The 23,966-nt window shown below is 39.0% G+C and overlaps 1 protein-coding gene across 5 annotated transcripts in view; it reads left to right on the forward strand.

Annotated features, from left to right (window-relative positions):
• Positions 1-22,976, forward strand: part of ATE1 (arginyltransferase 1) — a 68,917-nt gene extending 45,941 nt beyond the window's left edge. For 4 of the 5 annotated variants that reach the window (XM_041461245.1, XM_041461243.1, XM_041461247.1 and 1 more), the window contains 2 exons: positions 4,449-4,569; positions 19,854-22,976. In XM_041461245.1, the coding sequence (XP_041317179.1) occupies positions 4,449-4,569; positions 19,854-20,032 (300 nt within the window). In that variant the 3' untranslated portion in view covers positions 20,033-22,976. Of the gene's footprint in view, positions 1-4,448; positions 4,570-10,909; positions 11,047-19,853 lie in introns of those variants that run through there. The other variant, XM_041461246.1, reaches the window with a different exon arrangement.
• The last annotated feature ends 990 nt before the right edge of the window (positions 22,977-23,966 follow it).

The raw sequence follows: 23,966 nt of genomic DNA on the forward strand, positions 1-23,966 counted from the left end.
GTAAACTGTACCTGGTAAAGGAATTAAATGTGAGTTTAACCTTCCTATTTTGTTTTTTCAGTGCTACTGGTGCTTGACCTTAATTTTTGAGACTATTGTCTTTCTTGGTAGTTTTACATTTTAAGTTTTACTTAGACTAGAAAAACAAACTCTGCTGGTGTTTTTCATCTCAAGTGCTTACCAAATCCCTCAGATTTTGCAAAATATTTAAAAAGTAATCTCCAGACTAAAGTCTCATTAAAACCTTTGCCCTTCCTGTGGAACAAAAGTTCAGAGAAGTTCTGGCTGATTGTAATTTGAAAACTGTAAAACAAAAACTATCATGGTGTGAAGTATTAATTTAGGCTTGGCAGTCCCTCTGTAAAATTTCTTTCCAGAAGCTTCCAATTAAAATGCAGCATGTCTAATTGTATAAGGGAAAGTACCTTGAAGATTGTCTCTTTTATATTATATAGGAAGAAAAATGTCACAAATATTAGTGACAATAAAACATCTTGCAGGTATTTTTTTATTAAAAACCAGTCACATTTATGTTGCAATGAGTTGACTTGGTAGAAGGAACCCTGTGCTCAGGAATGTCTTAGCCATACTAATTTTCAGAATTGCTTTTTAGCCAAGCCATTTGATAGATTAGTCAGATATTTATCTTTTTGTATGCTTATCTAATCTTTTTGTACCTTTAATGTAATTTGTACCTTTAATCTAATTTGTACCTTTGTTATGCATTGGGTTGTTATGCTCCTTGAACAATGCAATTTAAATGGTTTCCCCCTGTGGCTCTTTCCCCTGTTTCAAAGAAGAAAAAGCAAAATTGGGAAAAGGACAGGTTAACCAGGATGGTTAAAGATATGGAATACCTCACCTCATAGTGCTGTAAAGAATTTAATTCTCTTCAGTCTGATGGAGATAGCACAGAATGGTTTGGATTGGAAAGGACCTTGGAGATCCTCCACTCCCATCACCTTCCACTAGACCAGGAGTTTTTAAATTCCAAAAACATTTCAAAAAAGCAGATTTTGTGTCTTGGATATTTCTTGGCAAAATGTAGATGCAGAGAGAGAAATATGAGCAGTTGTTTTGTATTGACAGAGTTCATTTCATCTGCAGGTGGTATTGGGTTTGAGAAGCTGAAACCTGAGACAAGTGCTTGGGGATGGTCTGTAAGAGGATACTTTTTGTTGAAAGTCTTGTAGTTAAATATTCCCAAGATGGTCTGGACAACTTAAACAGTTCTACTGTGCAAGAGCTTGTATATAATGAGATAAAAGAAAGCAAAATGTTTTCAGTTGTGAACTCTTACCGTAGACAGAATCACTTGTGAAATGAATCCTGATTTCATCTGAAGCCAAAGAGAAATGATTTTCAAAATCAGTTTTGCAAATCTGATTAAGTTCTACTGTGATAAATCCCTTTGTAGCACTTCTTTTTAGGAGATCCCTTTCTGTTTTGGATTTATGTTGGGTGTATGCTGCAAATCAATATTAAGAATAAGAAGGAAAATAAATAGTACGCTGAGAGGCAATTTATTTAGATGATGTAATCATTTTAGAATGAGTAATGAAATTGGAACATTTTTCTTGAAGTACAGATGCTCATGTACATGAGGCAGAATCTGTGTAGGTTCTCAGGTTTAGGTGGTTTTGCAGTCCAGGAATAAAGGGAGAGAGGAAAAAGGTTGGAGGTGGATTTGTTTGTAGTGGTTTATTTTCAAATAAATAAATATATTGATTTTAAATATAAGCAAATATGAGGTTTTAAATATTCTGAAGAAAGTAAATAAATTGAGAGTAAGTGCTTATGGAAAAAGGGTGAGGGCAGGCAAAATCCCTCAGAAATAATTTCATTTGATTGAATGAAGTCCTGTGGGTTCCCTTTTTAATTCTCTCAGTATGGACACAGTGCAAACGCTGTTCTTTGGGAGCTCACCTGGGCATGTCCTGGGTTCCCCTTCCTCTGTGGGGTGACTCATGGGATGTGGGTTTGAGCAGCAGAGTAAATAAAACATCTTTACAGGAGAACTCTCTTCTTCTGGTGTGTTTGGAAACACTTCTGGGGAGGGAGGGTATCAAAGAGACTCAAGGGCTTCTTTCATTTTTGTCTCTGATTCCACGGAGTGTCCTGGGTCAGTGATGTGTCATCCCCACAGCCTGCTGTGCCTCCAGGGAAGTTCATTAACAAGCTCCTAAATTTTGGGGTAAGAAAACATCTAAAGGAAGTCACCTCAGAACTATTTTTCCCTTTCCTCTCCAAATTATGGTATTTTGATGCCCAAAATAAATATTGACTCTACAATGATGGGTTGGATAATCAATTTTTCATGTTACTATGTTGCTCAGTGCTAAAGAAGGGTTTTTTTAAATTATAACCAAACCAGTAATGCTGCAATGAAGTTAATTTTATACATCCCATTTTATGAAGGACTATAATGTTACAGAAGTAAGTGGGAAATCTAGAATAGGGTTGCATAGTGGTTTTCATGTGTGGGATCCGCAAATGTCATAAATTTGTGGGAGCAGGATCTTCTAGGGAAACTGAGTGCCTGGGCTGTCTTTTCTTAGAGCCATGAGTTAAATTCATGCTACTAGGAAAGATTAATTTGCCACTTGTATTTTCTGTGTTCAAGCAACAGCTCTGAAAGACAGTTCCTTGGCTTTTTCTGCCTTCTTGGCTAGTTGAGAAAATGCCTTTAAATCAACAAGTAATTATGTTCTAATTTTTTAAAAATATGACTGAAAAGGCATATTTTTTCCCCAAGTCCTTAAACTGTTTCATCTGGGTAATGATGATTAAAAGTTCTTTAAGCACTACCTTCACATAGCTTTCAACTATTTCTGTTTAGAGAGCATAACATTTCAAAGTGGTTTATTTAAAAATGTCACTTCCATTCTCTGGCTTTAGAGGATTTTCTAGGGCCTTGAGGTTTAAGTTTCTGGGTGGAATTGGAGGAATATTGTTTTAATTTAATATAAAAATTTGCCTTTAATTAAAAAAAAACCCAATAAAACCAACAGTAGTAGTTACAAATCAGTTCTGGATGTTTTGCAAATGAGATAATCAGTCAGACAGACCTTTTCAGAAATCTACCTCAGGTATTTGACAAGGCTCAGCATGAAGCTTGGTTATTTTTATCTTTTTTGCACATGATGAGTTTTTATCACAGATAATTCTTGTATTTCCTAGTGAACAATTTACTGTTGGTGGGAAATATTTTTTAAAAGTTAATTGTTCTTTAAATATCATGAAGAGTCGAACAGTAAGAGTACAAAAAGAACTGGGAATTTCTGGTGGTTCTCATTCTCCAGAGCTGGGTGTTACTGCCTAAGGGTGTCCCTAAATGTCTTCACCTCCAGGCTGCAGCCACAGGAACTTTGGGCTGTCCCTTCCAAAACCTTGCTCAGCTTCATGGAAGGCTTTCTTTTAAATCAACTTCATCTCAAGATGATAATCTTAATTATCCATTTAATGTAGTTGATGTGAAGAACTCTTAATGGCATCAACTGCAGGGTGACTTCTGATAATACCCAGTCTTTTAATTTTTAATTTGTATACTTAGATCTTTTCATTCCCTTTACTGTATGGCTGTTTTTCAAGCTGAGATGTGTAATGAGTTTGCAAGCGAAAAATTCATTTGCTATTGCCACCATATGGCTCTGAATGTTGAGAGTGTATGGATTGCATGAGTAATGCCTCAAAGATAGAATTTTGACTTAAGTTATAGGCTGCTGAATAATCTTATTTTAAATCAAATGAAGATCTGATTAGAGGAGGTTATTATTGCTGAGGTGGTGATTTTCTGTGTAGCTGGAGAGAAAATAATTAAGGCTGTTTAGTTTCTGGGAATGTCTGCAAAGAATATCTTCTTAATAAATCAACCAAAAAATAGTAGAATTTCACTAATCATTACCTGTAAGCTAATCCAGGAAAAGCTCCATGAATTAAAGTGTTACTATTTAAGTAGCAATGAAATAAATGCTCCATCACTAATGTAATAAAAACAGTGTCCTGCTTACTGTTCAGTGGGGTTTTTCCATTAGATTTTTTTTCGTTTTGGTCTCCATTATTTGCTAGAATTACCAACACTTGAGATGAGCTGCTTTTGGAGGTGCTGAGTTTTTTAGTGTTGGCCCCAGCTCAGCAGAACTCCAGAGGATAACTTAAATACAGAGTTCCAGTAAGCAAAGCCAAAACTTTCCTAGTTCATCTTGGATATCATGGAAGTGTGTTATGTTAATTTTACATTTTCATCACGTGCCAAGGTTGAGTTTGTGCTCCTGAGATGGTGCTGAAATGACTAAGCCTGTGATTTCACTGAACCCTCATTTGGTGTAGATTAGATTAAAAACTATTCTTGCTCTTTGGAAAATCAGGTTGTAGCCAAAGTTCTTGTGCAACTGATATGACTGCTCTCTTTTTGGTTTCTTTTTTTTTCCATTTTTTCCCCTTGGCAGGGTCAGTACAGGCCCTCTGACCTGCTGTGCCCTGAGACCTACGTGTGGACACCCATTGAGCAATGCCTGCCCCTGCTCGAGCACTCCAAGTACTCCCGCTTCAACCAGGATGGAAAAGCAGGTGAGGCTGCACAGAATGAAATAGCTGTGATTTGTCTGTCTGCTTCTAACGTGTCAGAATCATCTGCTGCTGAAGCAGCGTGGAAATCTTACCTGTAAAGGATAAAAAGTGTACAATTCACAACTCCTGCAGCAAATATTTATCTTTCAAGCAATGCACATTTTAAGTATATTCTGTCCTGTAGACTATAAGTAGTTCAAAATTAACACATATTGCTGCCTTTCAGATTATTTTCAAATTATACTTGCTATTCTGGGCATGAACAAAACCGATAAAATAACTGTTCCTCACTTGCATTCCTGTTGGATGAATGCATAAAGGAATTAAATTGGAATCAATACAGGGAAGTGGAAAGACTGGAGAAGCTTAAAGGCATCAGGTACTTTTGTTATGAAACAGAGTGGCAGATTTAGTTTCACAATCAATTAAACATGCAGTTTAATTGATGTGGATGTGAAGGACACAGTAAACAGCAGAAGCACCTTAAACATCTTGGTGTAACGTGACATAGTTTTTACACATTGTGTGCAACAGGTACTGAGTGATTTACCAGCACTGACTGGTTGAAATTGTTACTGACCAGAGCACAATAGTGATGCTACTGGAAAACAAGGCAATCAAATGGAAAAAAGACATTAATTTGCTTTAATTACTGACTCTCTGGGCCGGTGGCAAGCCCCAAGGGAGCTGTGTTAGACCATGCTTGGTGTGGTGCTTGGGGGAAAGGGAATAACTTAACTTTTGTTATTAATTGCGACTTGTTGAATTTCCTCTTTTTAAGTTTTCTTTCTCCTGTGAGTAACAATGGAGTGTGGCTGTGATGTTTTTCAGAGATATGTGGCATTATTCAGCTCAAGAGCACGTAACACTGTGGTCTTTTTCTAGACACCAGAACACAGATTTACCTGAGTCCCAGCAGTCTTCAGCAACTACTTCTTTCTTTTTACATTTTTTCTTTTTACTCTTTTTACCTTTTTTTTTCTCTTTGGTCCTTATGCTTTTTACTGTAGTTTAGTAGGATTCCCTAGGCAGTTAACTGTTTCAAAAGGCAGGATGTGGATAAATTAAAGGAATTTGAAGACTGCTTAAGCAGGACTGTGAAGTTCTGGAAATGCTGTTGAGTTCCTTGCTTTTCCTCACGCTCTGCCTGTTACTTGGTTGCTCAATGGAAACACTAATAATAATAATAATTATAAGAACTACAATAGCAAGGTTCAAATAAATCCATCATTGTTAGATTGGTGGGGGGAAATTGGGGAAAAAATTACAAAATTAGGAGGAAGAAGGGAATGGTTTTGGCGGCCAGTGATGTTTGGGATACTTTTGGTGTTCCGAAAGGGGAGAGTGCTGAACTGGTGCCTGTGAAGGTGTTAATAACCCTGTGGCAGCAGAGGGGCAGCATCTTGTGGATGGTGTGAAATCCCTGTGGCATTGCAGGCGTTTGGAAACCACGGGAAACAAAGCTTTGCATCATTATCAGCAGAGAATGTCTCACTCCAGACACTGCTGGAGCTGGGACTTGTGTCCTGTGGTTTAAGGAAATTAAAACATAGCTGCACGTTGAGATGCTCTGGGCCTGCTGGGAGCTCGTGGGCTTTGGGGGTTTGGGTTGCTGCTCAGAGGAAGCCATTTCTCACCAGTGAAATCAGCTGCCTTCCTCACTCCTTACTCTCTCCAACAGTCACTAATACGAGTTTAATGAAGTTACAGTGAATTTTTAAAAGAGCAATACAAATGATCGTGTGCTTTATTCCTCTTGAATCAGCTTTCTGTGGCACTGTCTGTAATTATGTTTGTTAAGTGGGGCATGATTTATCTTCCAGCATTGAAACTCAGGGCAATAACCAAAGCCAGTGAACAACTGGGAGAAATGGTGTGACTTTCACTGCTGCCTGGGGCAGTGAAGCAGTCACTGGCAATGGTCATCTTCTATTGCTGTCTGTAATGGCAGAAAATTTGGGAAATACTGTCTCATAATAATTTGTATGAGACATAATTCATGTGTTCAGCATTTTCTGAATTTTTTCCCTCCTTTAAAAAAAAACATAACAATTTACATAATCAATTTACCAATTGCAGGTTCAGGAGAGTGTGTTATGTGCTTTGATCTTTCAAGCCTCTGTAATATGAAAAGGATTTTTGAGTATTGGTATGCATACATTGCAGAGCTCCTTCTTAAATAAGATTTATTTTTACTTTTCTGGAATAAAAATTAAAAGATACTCATGAAAAGTGGATTTTTATTTTAAAGCATAAGAAAGTATCAATTTATATAACTCATGCCTTGGAACAGATTCTTCACTTTTGATCTGTTCACTTTGAAAAATTTAGCAGACCTGGCATCATCTTATAAATGAGAGAGATTTATGGAGATTCTGATATTAATAACCAGTAGCTAGGCATTTATTTAGAACTAAGTGAGTAGTTTGTGAGGTGGTGCACTAATGGAGGGTTTGGATACTGATGCAATCTGGAAATGGAGATAATGCAGAACTTCATTTAATGGCCATCAGCTGTGAGTGCAGATGGAGATAGGCTAAAGAAAGAAGAATTAATTAAACATTGCTCTGCAGTCAGTGACTTTGATAACACATCAAACTAATGAGCAGGTCAGTCACATGACAGCATTTGCTGAAGTATTCCTGGCCATGGTCTGCCTGCCACACCCATTGACTTCCTCCCAAAACTGCTCCTCAGGGTTTTATTTAATTGGTGTCTTCCCTAACAGCTTTACCCATGAAACAAGAGCAGTGTGGAAAGAATTATAAATCATTTATTGGTATCCTGGAAATATTTTTGTCCTTCCACTTTCTAGACTAACTCAGTGTCATGTTCTCTCTCTTTCTAATATCTGTTGAGATTTTCAGTTTGTTGCTCCTGGAAGAAGTCTGGGGAAAATATCTCCATGGAGTAAAATATCTGCTTTTGGGATGGTAGTTAAATTAGTGGGAAACTTCAAATCTTTCTTCCCATCAGTGCTGGACTGTCAAGAAATTTAAAAAGCAACTTCAGATTAGGGCAGATACAATCCCAGTCTGAGAGTAGTGGTTTCAAAGCCTTCATAGTTACAGGACTGTGTCACATCATGTGGGGTGTACTTGGTGGAGCCCTGGTAAACATGGGGCTGTTATCCAGGTGAAAAAGTTTTTCCCAAATTTTTAGGCATGGCCCACAGCAATCCCTGTGGTGGAAGCTGCTTCCCACCTTCCTGTGTCTGCAGAAACTCTGTGAGCAGAGCTCTGAGAGCTGCACTTCAAAAGGACTTCAGCGCTTTTTCTGTCTTAACCATTTCATTTGCTGAAGTTGATAAATTGGCTAAGCTAATACACATCTGTTCAACTTCCTGCAGATCTAATAATAGAGTGAAATCAAAATGACACCGAATGGAATACATTAATTAAATTGAAAGTATTTTCTTCAGCACATTAGAACAAAAACTGCACATAACAAAGGCATAACACAGGCTCCTCTGCCTTTGTGTGTTCTTGGAGACAAGACACTCTTTGCTCCGGAGGGTATGGTTAACACAAACCATGATGGATGCAAAAGGGTGGGATAAAGGCAGAGAGAGGCACTTCTGGGTTTCCTGGTCAATTGTGGTAGTAGACTAAATTATAGTCTATTAATAGACTAAATAGTATTAGACTGAACTGGCCTTTTTGTAAACATCGCAGTGAAGGAGAGTTTCAAAGAGAGGGATCTAAGGAAGTTTCTTAGTTGTCTTTCAGAGCTTATGGAGAAATCTTTTGCAGTGTGAGAGTTGTAGAAGAAATTAAGAAAATGGAGAGACATACAGCAGTTTCCTTCAAAGCATAAATTTGTCTGGGATAAGATGCTATAGTCAGAGGTGGAACTGCAGGCAGATTGCTGCCTGCAGGTGCTAGGAATGAAGATGGAGTGAAGCAGAGTGAGGGAAGCTTTAGAAGTGAGGATCTCTGATGTGATCATGGTGTGGGAGCTGGCAGAGACATGGATAGAAGATGGGAAGAATTTTGCAGTAGTTCATACAGGTAGAACAGTGAGAAGAAGGGCTTGACAAGAGCAAGAAATAAGTGATGGATTCAAACTTGAGCATCTCACTAGATATTTGTAGAGGTGAGAAGGGAGGCTGTTATTTGGATACACCATCTGAAGAGATTCCAAAGCCAAATGATTCAGCAACCACCTCCCACTCCTTGCTGCAGACCAGACTTTGCATCTGCCACCTCTGCACAGCACTGAGGACCTTTTTTCTTCCAGCAGAGTGGAAGTCCTTAGCAAACTCAGGGTTTAGGCTGTGTCCAGCTGGTGTGAGCCAGAGTGACAATAGGCAGTGGAATCCAGAGGAGAGGATTTGTCTCTTCTGTACTTCCCAGTGCTCAGGCTGTGGCTGCACACAGGACAGATGTTGACATCCAAAAAGCCTTTGAAATTCCCTTGTGTTCACATGCAAGCCTTAACCATCAGAATAAAACAAAACTTAAACCCAAGCCAACACTAAAATCAGTGCCTGAGCTCCCCTTCTCGGGAAGAAGTCCTGGAACACCACACAAAGCTATGGAGAGGTCAGAAAATCCTCACTCCACACTCACAAGAGTCACTCTATAAAAGCCCATTCCATGTAATACCTCCTGAGTTCATAGCACATCGTTCATTTTTGAGTTACTGAACTAAAGAAAATTACTTCAGGTTTCCAGTCTTTCTCTGTATTAATCTTGTAACATTTATTACATGTTTTTACCAGATTTTTAAAGCTTATAGCTGAAAAAACTGTTTCTTTAGAAATACATCTTTATATTTATCTTTCCTGCTGCTCATAGTAAGCTAGAGTAGTAAAATGCAAATAAAAATCCCAATATTTAACAACTTCTGGATCTTCTTAGTAGTGATTGCATTATGTATCTTAATGCTTCTTTCAGGCAACTGAGTGTTATTAGTTCTAGTAAATAAAACTTAAATAAAACCAGAAATCTAAAGGCATGTGCAGTTATACAAAACTGTTTTAAATGTATGTTTTTGTGCATAATGCTTCCACTAGAAAAATAATTTGTCACAACTATTGCAATAACTATAATTTCTAGTATTGTGTTTTTAAAACATTTTATTTTATGTAAAAATTTTAGTGCTCTTTGTTATCAAAGAGTTTTTATATTTATTGTGTATGTGAACACAAGTATTTTGTTGACTTTTTTTTCCCATCCAGTACAGAGACTATTTATTTTTACAATATATTTTAAAAATTTAGTATATCAGTGTGATACTGGTCTTGTTCCCTCCTCCTTTGAACAGAAAAGCCACAATCACATATTTGTGTCCTGTGGTTGCCATTTGGTCACGTCTCAGAGTTCAGGTCCCTGGCAAAGGGCTGTATCTCTGTAGGATGGATGTAGGCAGAGGGATTTGGGTGTAGGCAGAGGGATTAATGCAAAGGCCAGGATATGTTAATGTTTATAAGGGTGGTGTGATGCAGATTAATGTTTACAAGGATAAATGCACTGAACTTCTCGGGATGATGAAAATGTGGTTGCAAAACTGTCACAGATGGAAAACATTAAACCAATTGTTCAGAACGCTGCAATCATCTGATTTGGGAGAAATTGCTGCTTTGCTCTACAAGAACTGCTGCTTATAATTTATTTTTTTTTAAGATAGTGTTGTGTACTTCAGAGAGTTGGGAAACGTTTTAAATAAACTCCGATGGATCACGAACTAAAGTCTTCTAAAGAAGTAACTTTCCACTATTATCACAGCTATAGGTAATAAATTTGAATTCTGTAACCAAGAAAAAGACAGACATCCCTGTTCTTTGTAGCAGCTTCTCTAGGAAAGACACATCTTACAAGTTTCTGTTTCTAATTAAGTTCATGAACACTTAGAGCCATCAGAATGCATCTTTCTAAATCTAGTGTGATCCTTGAGTGTACAAGATGTTTAAACAATGAAGATAATGCCAGTAAGGTGTAGCCAGCCACATTTTCCCCTCACTTTTTACTGTGTTTGGATTAAATAGAAATGACTGGCATGGGGTTTTAGCCTCATGTGCAGTGCTTCTGTAATACAAAGGAAATGTTATTCTCTTATTTTGTGGGTCCTAATCAACTGCCATGACATGAATTGGTATGTGGGTTAGAAAATGCAAGTTTTAATAAATATTTGTGATTTAAGAGTTTGGATTGATTTAACGTATATGTAGCAGAATAAACCAGTGCCCTTCAAGCAGCACGGTTGTCTGACTCCTGGTGTGGTGCATGAAACCTTTGGCTTGGACTGCAAAATTCTTAAAATGTGTTAATCCAAGATGACCATCAGAGAGATTTGTGAAACAAATGGATGTATTTTGAAACTACTTTTTTTTTTTGAGGACTTTCCCTGAAAAATGAAGATATCTTGGCATACTTCACTTCCCTTTGCATTGAAGAGATGATTCTTAGATGGGTTTATGCTCAAGAGACTCTTGCACCTTTTGAACGTTGTGATATTTGATTTTCCAGCAGAATAATTCTGCTTTACTTTTTTTTTTTTTTTTTGGTGAAGATTCAGGGGAATGTTGGGAAGGGCAAGGACTGCCAAATCCTGTAGGAATCATTTTCCATATGCAGAAGGTGTTAGGAGCACAAGAGTAGAAATTAAAAGTTCAATAATGTGGGACAAGTAGAGTGATTGTGCAGATTTATTTCGTGCTGAGGACAATGAGCGTGTGGGACTGGTTTCCAAATGTGATAAAAGTTAACAGCTGTAATTAGGCCCAGGCACAGAGCAGCCATGCAAGGGACACCACAGGCATGTGCTGAGCCACACTCCAACATCCACCAGGGAAACCTGTGCCAGGGTCAGACCTTCTGGAATGATCCTCGTTCACTCCCTGCTCTGGTGACATCATCCCAGCTCCTCACGTGGAATGTAATTGATTCCATGTTTTAATTAATTTAGCCAGCAAATTGATTGCTGTAATCTGATTTATTTAGCTGATAAGCTACTGCCAATTGCTTCAATTTTTCCTATTTCATGGTAATGTTTGCATTTGTAATTCTCAGCTTGACTGTTGTCTCTGGTTTTTTTCCTCCTCACACGTCAGTCTTAATGAGGACTTTGCCTTTCTTCTTGAAAGATCCTATTGCTCCTTTCTGCCACGTTCACTTCTATGCAGTTCAGATATGTTAATAAATAGTATTTAACTCTTTTGCTCCTTCAGATTTTTCCCATTTTCTTGCCATTGTTTTGGAGCTGTAACTCCTTAAAGTGTTATCTCTGAAGTTTGTCTTTTTTACTGGCTTTTCATAGAAGAACGGTGTCATGGAATGGTCCGGGTTGGAAGGGACCTTAAATCCCACCCAGTGCCACCCCTGCCATGGCAGGGACACCTCCCACTGTCCCAGGTGCTCCCAGCCCTGTCCAGCCTGGCCTTGGGCACTGCCAGGGATCCAGGGGCAGCCACAGCTGCTCTGGGCACCCTGTGCCAGGGCTGCCCACCCTCCCAGGGAACAATTCCTTCCCATTATCCCATCTACATCCAAGCCTCCTGCAGCTTTAAGCCATTCCCCCTTGTCCTGTCATCTCTGCCATCATCACCATCCCTCATCTTTCCCGTTTAAGATGCATTACTATTCTCAACCATTAATTCACAGATCTAATGATGTGTTTGATGTGTCTCTCCCACCAGTAACAGTCACTTTGATTATGTTCCTGAGATGACAGGTCCCATGCTAAAGTCTCTGCAAAGATATCTGTGCAATTTCCATTCCCTGCTAGCCAGTGACTTAGAGTTGCTTTCATGTGCTGTTTCCAAGTGCTTGTTGGATTTTCACTGTGATTTCCCCTTCTGTCTCTGAAGAGAAATTAATAACTCAAAATGCAGAACATTCCTGCATTCTTTTAAATAACTTGGATACTTCAAGGAACAGAAAAGCTCAGCTAACAGAGGTTCTGAGAAGTGTGGAGGACACACATCTGATGCAGCAGAAAGCTTGGTCATGTTTCCCCAGTGCTGACTCAGAGCAAATAAAACTCCCCAGAACCAGAGCTGGGCATTAGAAATGCCTCTGGGGTCCATCAAAAATGGGTCAGGCCATGAATGAGCCTGTAAAGCTTTGACTTTGCTAGTTCTGATCTGCAAAAATGCCTTGTGCAGGCTGCTGAGAGCCTGGAGCTGCAGTCAGGAAACCTGGGTTAGGGAGACCATGCACAGGAATGAGAGAATCACAGGGATGTGAGAACATCTCACAGTGCCCCTGCCTTCAAAACAGAGCTGGACCTGTGCTGTGGTTCTGCTTTGGGCCCTTGTCTGCACAGTGCACTTAAACTGACGGCTGGAAGTTGGTTAGATAACCAAAAAATGTAGTTAAAATAGAAAAAAAAGCCCAAACCTGAAGTGCCCTGGGTGTGCAGTTAGTATTCTTCATTGGCAGTTCACATTCTGATTTCTCATTTTGAAGTCATCAAGAACAGTTAAAGATTCAACTTCTTTTGAAGTGACTACTTCATTTTGTCCTCTGGAAGAACATCTAAAAGTAAAGAAGTTATCTTTGTCAACTTGCCATTGACTAGATTATATCTCTTTTTTTGTTGTTGTCATAGTATCTTGACTTTGGAGGTGCTGGATGCTGTTTTGAAATGAGAGGTGTTCAGTCCCATTTAACTAACATTTTCCCAGGTACTACTAGGGTTTTTTGCACTGCATTCCTAAAAAGCAAATCCTTGGAGGAATATCACTATCAGTCCTTGGTAGGAGAAGAGGAAACAGCACCAGGTTGTACCAGGGGAGGTTTTGGTTGGATATTAGAAGAAATTTCGTCATGAAAAGGGGTTGCCAGCCCTGGAAGAGCTGCCCAGGGCAGCCTTGGAGTCACAGTTCCTGGAGGGTTTTAAAAGCTGTGTGGATGTGGCACTTGGGGACATGGATTGGTGGGTTTGGCAGTGCTGGGTTCATGGATGGACTTGATGGTCTTTGAGGGCTTTTCCAACCGGAATGATTCTGTGCTTCTGTCATTTAAATCTTGCCCTTCAGTAGACATTTTCCAGTCACCTTTTTTCAGGATAATATATTGAAGTAGGCAAGAATAATTGTATTATATGAGAGCTCCTCAAATAAACTGTGAGTTTCATACATGTTATTTTACGTGCATCTCCTTCAAGCGCGTGCAGTTGTATTTTAGTGCTGGGCAGGAATTGTTTCCAGGTAAGGCAGAAGCTGTGAATTACAGCTGAGCCCCGAGCTGCTGTGAGCTGCTGCATGGACAGGAAAGGTTTTCCAGTGGCCCCTGCTCCTGCTTACTTCAGGAATAACGGGAGTCCCAGCACAATGAGTTATTGTTTCGGTGGCACAGCGGGGCGAGCGCGATCCGCCTGCCGCTCCTCGCCGTGGAGCTCCGCGGCGTAAACCACTCGGAGGAGTTCAGGCACAAAGCCCAAAATTTGGGTTGGAAGATGCCTCCAGGATTTCTTCTCGTTGCAACTTCCTGTCTTTTCCCATTTGAAGGATGCCTGTACCTGTAAAACTGTAATTCCCCTGTTTTAAGGATGTTAATGTTTTGATAAAGGTGCATTTTCCCGCTTTACAAACATGTTCTTTTTAAACAGTGGTTTCAAAAATTCCTATTTTTCGTTAGAGTAACTGCAGAGATTTGGCTGATTGAGAATATCCTGAGCATTTTACTGTACTTCCTTTGTGACTTGTGCATTCTGCTTTTAATTAAGAATTCTTTTCATTGGATTTTTGTGTGTTGTTGTTTATGCTTCATTTTAGCTGTACTCTTATTTTGGTTTGAGTTAGTATTTTTGTACCCCAAGGCATAGGGGTCTTTAATATTCCTTAATGTATGAGTCTAGTTTGAAAGAAGAAATATGAGAAAAAGCACATTTCAGTTCACTGTTTTATATAAATATGACTATTAATGGGTATTGCTGATTGGCCCTTATGTTTTTGAGGGTGACATCCTATACTTTGCTGATGAACAAAAGAAATTATGCTTTAAATTGGGTAAAAAATGAGCTTAAATTCAAAGGTCAGAAAGATTTGCCTTCTGATTGCGGTGCAGTAATTTTTGATTTCCAGTAATTAATATCTCCTATGTTTCAGTCATAAAATTTGAAAAGTTAATGCGTTTCTTCCTTTTGCAGTTTCTTTGTTTTAAAATCATTGATCATTAACTGTGACAAGGTCATGTAAACCAGATGTAGCTTTTATTTTAAAAAAAAATTCAACAAGGCTGTAGTGTTCCTCATATAAATTAACATCACCATAGTGTAACCAGCAAGGGATGGTGCTTCTTTGGTCGTTTTTACACCTAGTTTGAAAGCTTGAGTATCATGAAACTTTTAATCTCCTTGTAAATTGAATTTTATTTTTTTTTCTTTGACTGTAAAAATAGGAACATTCTGTTCATCTTTAAAAACAATGCAAATCCTAAGTGCTTCAAAACTGAAAATTAAAAACCACAAGCAACATGAAACAAAATCAAAACCCCAGCACATCCCTGGGCTGGAAATGCAGCAGTTGTCAAGTGTTTATCTTCAGACTTTTTGTTCTGTGGATTTAATGCTTAGAGGTAAAATAATTCTTTTGAGATTCCATTTTTAAGCAAAATGGAATTTTAATTTATAGTGTGAGTTTCCTTCATTGTCTACTTTTAAAGTGAATCACAGGTTTCAGTTAATGACACAGATTTAAATATTTTCATTTTTGAATTAGGTTGGTTCTTTGCCTTTTTCTTTCTTTCTTTCACTATTTTATCCTGTTATGGGGGGAAAAAAAATCTAGGTTTTCTGTGTAGTATGGATGCAGAATTACAAAGTGATAATGGCCAAATACTTTCATGATTCTAGGGAGTTGAAGGAGCATTTAAAGAAAATTAAACTTATGATCAGAAACAGAATCATTTCAGCGTTTAGCAGGAGTACCACATTTGTTTTTGTGAGTTATAAAGGTCAGTCCTCAGTTAGGCTTCTTGCTAATTCTGAGTCCATTCTGTACAGAAAATATAGGAAATATTTTCCTGTGACTAATGTGGGTAGTTTTGGAAATTGGCAGTTGTCCTTTCTCCTATTTAGAAAATAGGAAAGTCAATACATTTGTCACTTTACTTTTAGTTATTTCTTGACTTGTTTTCCTGTAAGTGGAAAAAAACAACTTTAAAGGAAAGTTAGACTGCTTCCATCTCTAGATTATACCCCTGAGAAATTAAAAAATGCCATTTTTGTGAGGAGTCTGTCCAAGGGGAGGAGGGAATAAGTGCCATGGCTCTAAAGAGGATCAGCCCAGGATGCTGCAGCTCAGGCTGCCCTTCCACACCACTGTTGATCAAAACCACCAAAAAGCTGATTTAGTAATAGTTTTCTGCAGAAACCCTTTTTTTCAGCATGGTGTTGGCTCTCAGGCTCTTGCAGAGCTCACTCTGCACTCCAAGTCTCACTTGTCCAGCTTTGCACGTGCTTACCCAGCTTTCTGACCAGATGGAGCTGGTTTGCACTTCAGCTTATATTGGGGAGTAATAATAAAGCTTAATGCATGTGAAGAATAAAAATATTTGGATGTGGGCTTCCACAAATAACGTTAGAAAAATGCTAATCCACCCCTGAGCTGTTAGAAAAAGACCATGAAATTCTGGATTTCTTTAAAAAGCACACTGCTGTCCAGCTTTCTATTGCTGTGAATAAAAAAGGTGAAATCACTCCTCCTTATTTCGTGTTGCTATTTCAGCAGGAATGCTTATCAACATTAGAAAATGATGTTTTGGCTTGGGAGGGAGGTTGTAGTTTTAGGGGGAAGCTGATCTGGGTTGTGCAAAGAAATAAGGACTGGACTGTCCAGGAGCTGGTCGGGCTTCCTGCTCCTCACGTTCCTCCTCATCCCTGGAGTGTGGGAGCCTTTTTTTGGGTGAGTGCAGCCTGAGGCTGCCCTTTGGGTGAAGGTGGGTGAGTGAGCTGGGTCAGAACTCAGACCAGAGCCTGCCAAGACACCCCATTGCACGAGAGGCTTTGGGTCACTCCTGCTCCTTGCTTTGCGTGTCTGATACCCTTTGTGTTTTCAGAAAGGAAATCCTCCACGTGTGGATTCCATTTAACAGTGGTATGGGGCTGGGAACAGAACTTTTTAACACCTCTGTGCAGTCTTTATGGGGTCACAGTGGCAAGGTTGAATTAGAAGTGAAATCTCTCCTATATTCAAATTTCAATAGACAACTGCAGCATAAATAATTCGCTGCTTTAGGAGTACAGGGGAGAAAAACAAAGAAGTGACAGCTAATTTATTCAATAAGAATTCACCTGTATTTTTAGCTCTGAGACTTAAAGGATAATATTTCTGTTTTCAGTTGGCAGCTGCAGTTGCCCAGTTCCCTAAAATTACAGGAACTTTCAATCTACATAATTGATTGCTCTGTATTTTGTGTATCTAGCATCCAGACTATACTGATAGATGTAACTGAATTAAGGGATGAAACCTTGTATATTTTTTGTGTCAAATGACAGTGTCTCTTTTGTAGACTGTAATAAATCAACAGCTCAGGAGGTGAAAAATGACAAAGTGTGAGGAGGAAAAAAATAAGCACTTTGAAAAAACTTTTTAGTGGTAACAGCACTGTATTCAGTGATTACAGAAATTACTAAAATTGCCCTAATACTGTTCCACTATCTGATCAGTCAGGGTCTTCCCAGAAATGTAAGTCACTAAATAAAATTTCTTCACCAAGGGTTGGAAATAGAAGGATAGTTTTTTCCTTATTTTCAGCAAGGAATTTTTTGTAATAAAGCATTTGGTCTTGTTTTGAATTGTGATTGCTGCTGTATCCCAGCATCAGCCACACAGGGAAGGCCTGCCATGAATAGAGAGCAAATCTACCATGTGCCACTCAGGAGGAGCAGATATTTAATTTTTCTTACTGGGAGAGTAACTTCTTTGTTAAAGTGTGCCAGAGCCCAATCTGCTTTTATTTTCCATTAAATTATTTTAAATTTATTCTGCTTATATTTAAATGGTGTTTAAAGGGAATGGTTTCCTGAATTCCCTTGATGTTGCCTCCAGACCAACAGCAACTGAAAGGTGGATGAGTTCTGACTTTGAGATTTGTTATGATAGTGACAAAAGTTCCTACTTGCCATCTCTAAAAGCTTAACTATGTACCTGACATTGTTTTACTTAACATCTCAATAAAAGGTTTCTTTTACAGATGGAGTTTAAGTTACATACATTTAAGTACTTTTACAGAAGGTTATTTTGTTATTAAAGCTTTGATTTTGAGGGGAGTCAGTGGAAGAACAGGTAATCATTGTAGAAATTTGGAATGTTATTTTTCATTGCAAGGAGTAAAAGTGGAGGAAGGGCACAAATGCTGAGCAGCAAGAACAGAGTTCAGCTGAGCCAGGAAGGCTGCAGTGAAACCAAGGTACAGTAGCTTTAGTCTCTCAAAGAAATCAAATCTGGGGCCAGCAGCAGTGCAAGCCAGAAGATGAACTCACCCAGCGTATCAGGCTTTGGGAATATTTGAAATCAGTGAGTATCAAACAGGGAGTAGGGACCAGCTCTAAAGTGCTTTTGGCACGGAGCTGTGAGGGCTCAGCTTGGCCTGAATCCATCCCAGGGCACAGACTGGGAGTCAGTCTAGAGGTGCAGTAAATAGAAACTTTCCAATTTAAGAAGTTAAAATAACTTTACACTTGTGTCACCTCCAGAAGCTAAACTTGCAGATTTTTTCCTTGGTGAACTCTCAGCAAGGAGGATGTAACAGAAGAGGCAGAAGGGCTGGTGGTAAAACCAACTTATTGGGATATCAGGGAGGTGTTGGCCACACATCAAAAACCTGATGGATTTCAAAGAGAGGGAGAAAGCCATGAAGTGTTTTTGACTTGGTGTTTATCTAAAGCAATTGCCAACAATAATTAGTGGGGAACACAATCTTAGCAAGTACTACTCAGATTTTCTTCCTTCAAACCATGTTTTCCCAGTTAAGTCTTAAGAAACACATTGTGCTTTCATGTCAGGAATCAAAACACAGATAAAAGTAATGAAGTCATTTCAAACTTGGTAAAGCAGCCTTCATTAAGTTTCACATACTAAATTCAGGCAATCTGCAGGAAAAAAGTTTGTAGACCATTTCTGTGGATGAACAGGAGCAGGTTCTTCAGAATGTCTTGCACAGAAGAGAGTTTCATGGCCTCCTTTAAAACATGAAGAAGCATTAATTAAAAGCAGAAAGAAGGTCCAAAAGGAAGACTTTGCATAGTTCATGTCCCAGAATACTGACATTCCAGTAAGCATCTCTCTTATTGCTGGAATTTATATGGTTCTATTCTCAAACTCATGTTTCAGATTCTAGGTTGACTCTTCTTGGTTGACTTTTTGAACCTAAAGTTCCAAGTCCAATATTTCTTTTCCCACTATTTCATAATAATTTTACTAATTTATCCAGCAATGGCCTCAGATGTGTGGCACATTCTCTGAGTTTCTTTAAAGAGTTTCCTAGCACTGTAGTGCAAATTTTTCTGACACACAGCAGCTATATAACATATAAATTGTTAAGCAGTAGGAGCATCAGTGGGATTCATAAAAATAAGGAAGTTTTAATTTGTTCAGCGACACTCTTATGTGTATGATTCTGGATAAATTAAGGCACAAGGGGTTTGTATGTGAAGGAAATAAGGTTTAATTGTGGTGTGTGTATCTTTGAAGAGGAATTGTGTTGTACCCACCCAGGGAGTGCTTGCACTGCTCACCCTGTTGATCTACAGAGCTCAGGGATCAGACTTAAGTAAGGACATGTAACCCCTAGAGTGAAACACAGAACCAAATAACTGAGGGAAAAGCAGACTGGGGCTGGAGGGCCAGGGAGTTTCACCTGGGAAGGTGTTTTATTGCCTGATGCTTGCCTAAGGAAGCAACCTGAGGCTTCTTGCTGGTTTTAGTGCCTTTGTCCCAGCTGGTGTGGTGGGTTTTGAGGGGTTCTGTAATGACAAGTCTCCCCTGGTCAGTTCCGTTTGAGTTTTCCCCAGATAGAGTTTGACTTCTGGCTCCAGGAGCACTAAATGAATGTGAATTTTTAAATACAGCAGTAGAGGTGTTTTCAGAAATGCCATCCATCACCATTAGCAACGTGTGATGCAGGATTTACCTCTCCACACGCTGTAGACACAGTTCCTTTGCAGCCTGGGTTTGGTGCCAGCCACAATCCAAAGCAGCACAGCTCAGCTTCCATCTGCAGATGACTTTTCTTACTTCATGCAGTTCTCATTATGCATATTGAAGCTAGAGGCATAAATTAAGGTGTTGTGGACACTGTAAATAACTTTTCTGTGTTCTCTGGTTGCCTCTGCAGTCGATGAAGGTCGCCTGAAGGAGCTGGGCAGGGTGAGAGTGCTCCACAAGAGAACCGTGATGCCTTACAGCGTGTACAAGAAGAGGAGGAAGGGGCCCAGTGACGAGGCCAGTGTCCAGCAATATGCAAGCCTGGTGGGACAGACCTGTTCAGAGAGAATGCTGCTGTTCAGGAGCTGAAAGCCCACGAGATGGCATTTCAATGGCTCCACATTTCATTGCACTGCCACTGGGTGATCTGTGCCATAGTCGTGTGCTGTGTGCCCACTCAGACAGGCTGAAACACAGGTTTATAGCCAGGCTTGTGTCAATACATGGTACTGTAAAGGCCAACTCCAATAAATCTTACAGTACAGCAAGGCTTTAGCAATATAAGTTTAGAAAAACACGCTTGCAGTATATTTTAATTAAGTAGTTCTAGCCTTTCTATGCATTATGAATAATTCTAAGTATCTAAGCAAAATGAAAAACAGGTGTTTTTTTTTTGTTTTTTGGTTTTTTTTTGTAGAGATGAAGGTTGACTAAATCTAGATTAAGAATCATTAAGTTACAGATGTTTTCAAATAGCACCTTGGATATCTGTTGTTAAAAATTGCTGTGAAATTTGTGCTCACATTTGTATGCTCCTAAAATCTTGCAAGAGGACTGAGACGTGCTATTACTTTCCAGCATGATACCATTTTATTTCAGCAGTATGTTTAAAAAACAGGAAGGAATTATTTTCACTGCACATTCTTCATTTGTTTAAAGCAGTAAGTCAGTGTCAGAAGTCCCAGTGAGTGTAGAGGTTTGTGGTAGGTTCTCAGTGGCAGAGGATGCAGTGCTTTGGAAAACTTTCCCCTTCAGAAAAGAAGCAGAACAGTTGCACTATAAATATACCAAAGATATGCAGCCAAGTGGCACAGTGGTTTTTGGTATAAGCCTTATCCTTTGTCTAACAAGAGTGGGTATTTCAATGCACATGGCTAATGTGAAATAGAGCTCGGGAGGTTTATCCTGCAGCTCTCAGTGCACATTTCAGAACTATGCTAACAAAAAAAAAAGACAAGGTACCACTGCTGGGTTTTGTTGCAGGTGCTTTTTTTTCTGTAGAATTGTACAGGAAGACTTAAATACCATATTCCAGCTTTTTTACTGACTGTTTTGTTTCTGGTGCAGCAGCTCATGGGTTAACATCTTTAATAACATTTTAGTAAATACTTCTGTTGGAAACACAGGAAGTTGTGATCCTTTATGAAAGCACTTTATTATCTCATATATGAGCGTTGTCTGTGTCCCCATTAAGTCATATAAGTTGGAGGAATTTGGGAAATAACACTGTTGTATAATTCAGTAATGTATTACAACATTGTAACATTACCAATCCATTTGTGCTTCTTATCTTCTTGGATAACAGGGGCTGGTATTTACCTTGAATCAACTTGGAGTTTCCTGTTAGCCTTTGAACAAAGATTCTTATTCAAGGATATGTGGGTGGTTTTCCCCCAGAAAGGAAACAAATTCAGTTTTACCCTCGGAGGGTTGCATCTCCTGTCATTCATGGATTCATTGATTTAATTTTAAACACTTGGCCACTATTATTAATCATTCATTTTTATGTGGAGCAGACATAAGGTCTTGGGGAATCAAGTGCAATGCAGGTTTAACTTTGTTTTTCGTATCTGTTTGATATGAAATTAGTCTATATTGCAATATTATTGATAGTACAGCTTCAACAGCAACTTTAAAAAGTCATTTTATGTTTTATTAATTGGGCTGTGCAGTATTGATCTGCTCCCAATCTGCAGCAGAAATGGTCATTCACGTCAGCATCATATCTGGTGTGTGTTTATCTGTGGCCTGGTACTGAGGTTTCTTTGCACTGTACCTTCTGGTTTGTCCATGCCTTACCTCAGCCTCCTGCCATGGGGAGAACCACTAAATAATCCTCATGAAGATTATTATGAAGAATTCCTTTCTGTGGAGAAAATACTTATACCACTCTGTCAAACAGCGTAACGTTTTCTGCCTACACAGTGTGCTGAAAAGTGGTGATGCCCATATGGCTTGCAACCAAAATAAATGAGAAAACCTTTTTATGTGATACAAAATCAGTTAACAGGCACTGAGGAATTTCACTATGAATTGCAAAATCTTAAAGGTTATCAAAGCCATTTAATGACGGCCTCGCTGAGCTCCTGGAGAAGTTAAAGTTTCTGTTTCAAGGGAGCAGACTTAATGTCCCCGCTGAGAGTTCCTGGAGAGCTCCATCTCTTTGTGCCCGTATTTGTTGCTGATATGCCTTGGATTAGACTTTTATCTGATGTTCTGTTTCTCTTGGGGAGCTTTTAAGGACTGCAGTTAAAGGAAAGGGAGAGAAGTACAAACCTAAAAACTGAGCACAGCTTGAGGTTGTCCTTAAGGACATTTTCTGGGGGTAAATGACCATTTCCTGTGAGGCTGAAATGGTGCTTTCACTTTCTGCCCTCCCCTGGGACGGCAGCACCGTGGCAAGCTGGGCTCCTGGCTCCTGCTCAACTCAAATATGGATTTATATTAAAAAGCAAAACCAGGCATCACTGAGATTAACTCCAAACTGAGTTCATCTCGTGGTTTGCTGAGATCTGACTCACTTTAGTGTTATTTTAGAAGGAAACTGGGGCAATATTTTTGAGGACTGATGCCTCTATCCCTGTTTTTGGAAGGGATACAGAGGCTGAGGATGAAGTTCTGTAAATTTTTCCTGTGACTTCAGTGGAGCTGAAAATTCACCACTATTACAATATTATTTAATATATTGTAATTGACAGTTACTGAATTTAGAGATATTTAACTTAGCACAAACTATTTTATGAAAGTTTTTTTTGTGTGTAGCTGGTTTGTGAGAGTCCATCTCCAATGTAAAGTTGCCTTGTTCTGTCACTGTTGATAAATGAGCATAAAATGGTGGTAAGAAAATGCAGAGTTGTGACCAGTGCTAAAAAATGCCAATTTTTTGTTTTGGTTGGAAAGAAATGGGAAGCTTACACATGTCCAGCATCAACGTGTGTCAGTAAATTCAAGAACCTGCATGTTGAGTTTGTAATTGCTTTTTAGCAGGCCTGTTTGACTTGCAAGTGTAGAAAATAAAGTTATTTCCAGTCTCTGTGAATTATTATAAGAAATAATAGCTCTGAATGTGATTTCTGCATTAGTTTGTAGGAATTTCATTATCCTGGAGATTGACCAAGTGTCCAGTGAACAGCAAAATCAAAGAATCCATCAAAGGGTAGCAGCTTTAGAAGAGAGAACTTGCAAGTTTAAAATCATGTCCAGAATACATGATCTGTTTTGGAATGAAGTTTTAGTTCCAGCCAGCCAGATTAATGAAGAGATTGCATGAAATATAATTGATACTTCTTTTCTGAGTAGAATAAAATAAAATAAAGAGACTTTTTGCAAATGAAGACTAGACAGGACTAGCTATTTATTTGAGTTCAGCTTGGTTTAACAAAAACTTGTCTCTGAATTAAGGAGCCAAACCAGCAACACAGAAATTTGGGTTGTGTGCATAAAGATAACCAGACATTGCATCATTTTGTGACTGAATGAGGCAGAATTCCAGCTAATTCTGGATTCCTGAAGGAGGCTTTTCTCACAGCCCAGCACCAGCATGGTTTGAAATGTTGGTGGGACTTTTTCTGTTCCATCACTCCTGTGGAGTCCACATCCATCAATCTTTTTGAGATTCTGTGAATTTCTTTGCCAGGTGATCACTCTGAAGCTCCAGCCTGATCAGCCACATGTTTCTGAATTCCTTCTCATCCTGGTTGTCCCAGATAATCCTCCAGACATGATTATGTGCTGTCCTGATCAGACTCTCCACTCAAGCCTTAATGTGTCTGCACTTGGAAAGGTGGAGGCAATTTTCAGGGCAGAAATCATCACTTTTCAGGGAATCACCAACATTTCCCAAAGCATTGTAGCCACATCTTGTGCCAATACATTTATAGAGCTGCACCTTCAGTCACACTGAGTGTAAAATGCTGAATTACTTTTGCATTTTCCAAATTATTTGGGGTTTTTTTAGTTAGTCAGAGTGATGGATGTTAGGAGCAGATGTACAATAGTAACTCATCCTAAATGTAGCTAATTG

Source organism: Pyrgilauda ruficollis, unplaced genomic scaffold, assembly GCF_017590135.1.
Source record: "Pyrgilauda ruficollis isolate IOZ18807 unplaced genomic scaffold, ASM1759013v1 scaffold15, whole genome shotgun sequence".
NCBI classification, from domain to species: Eukaryota; Metazoa; Chordata; class Aves; order Passeriformes; family Passeridae; genus Pyrgilauda; species Pyrgilauda ruficollis.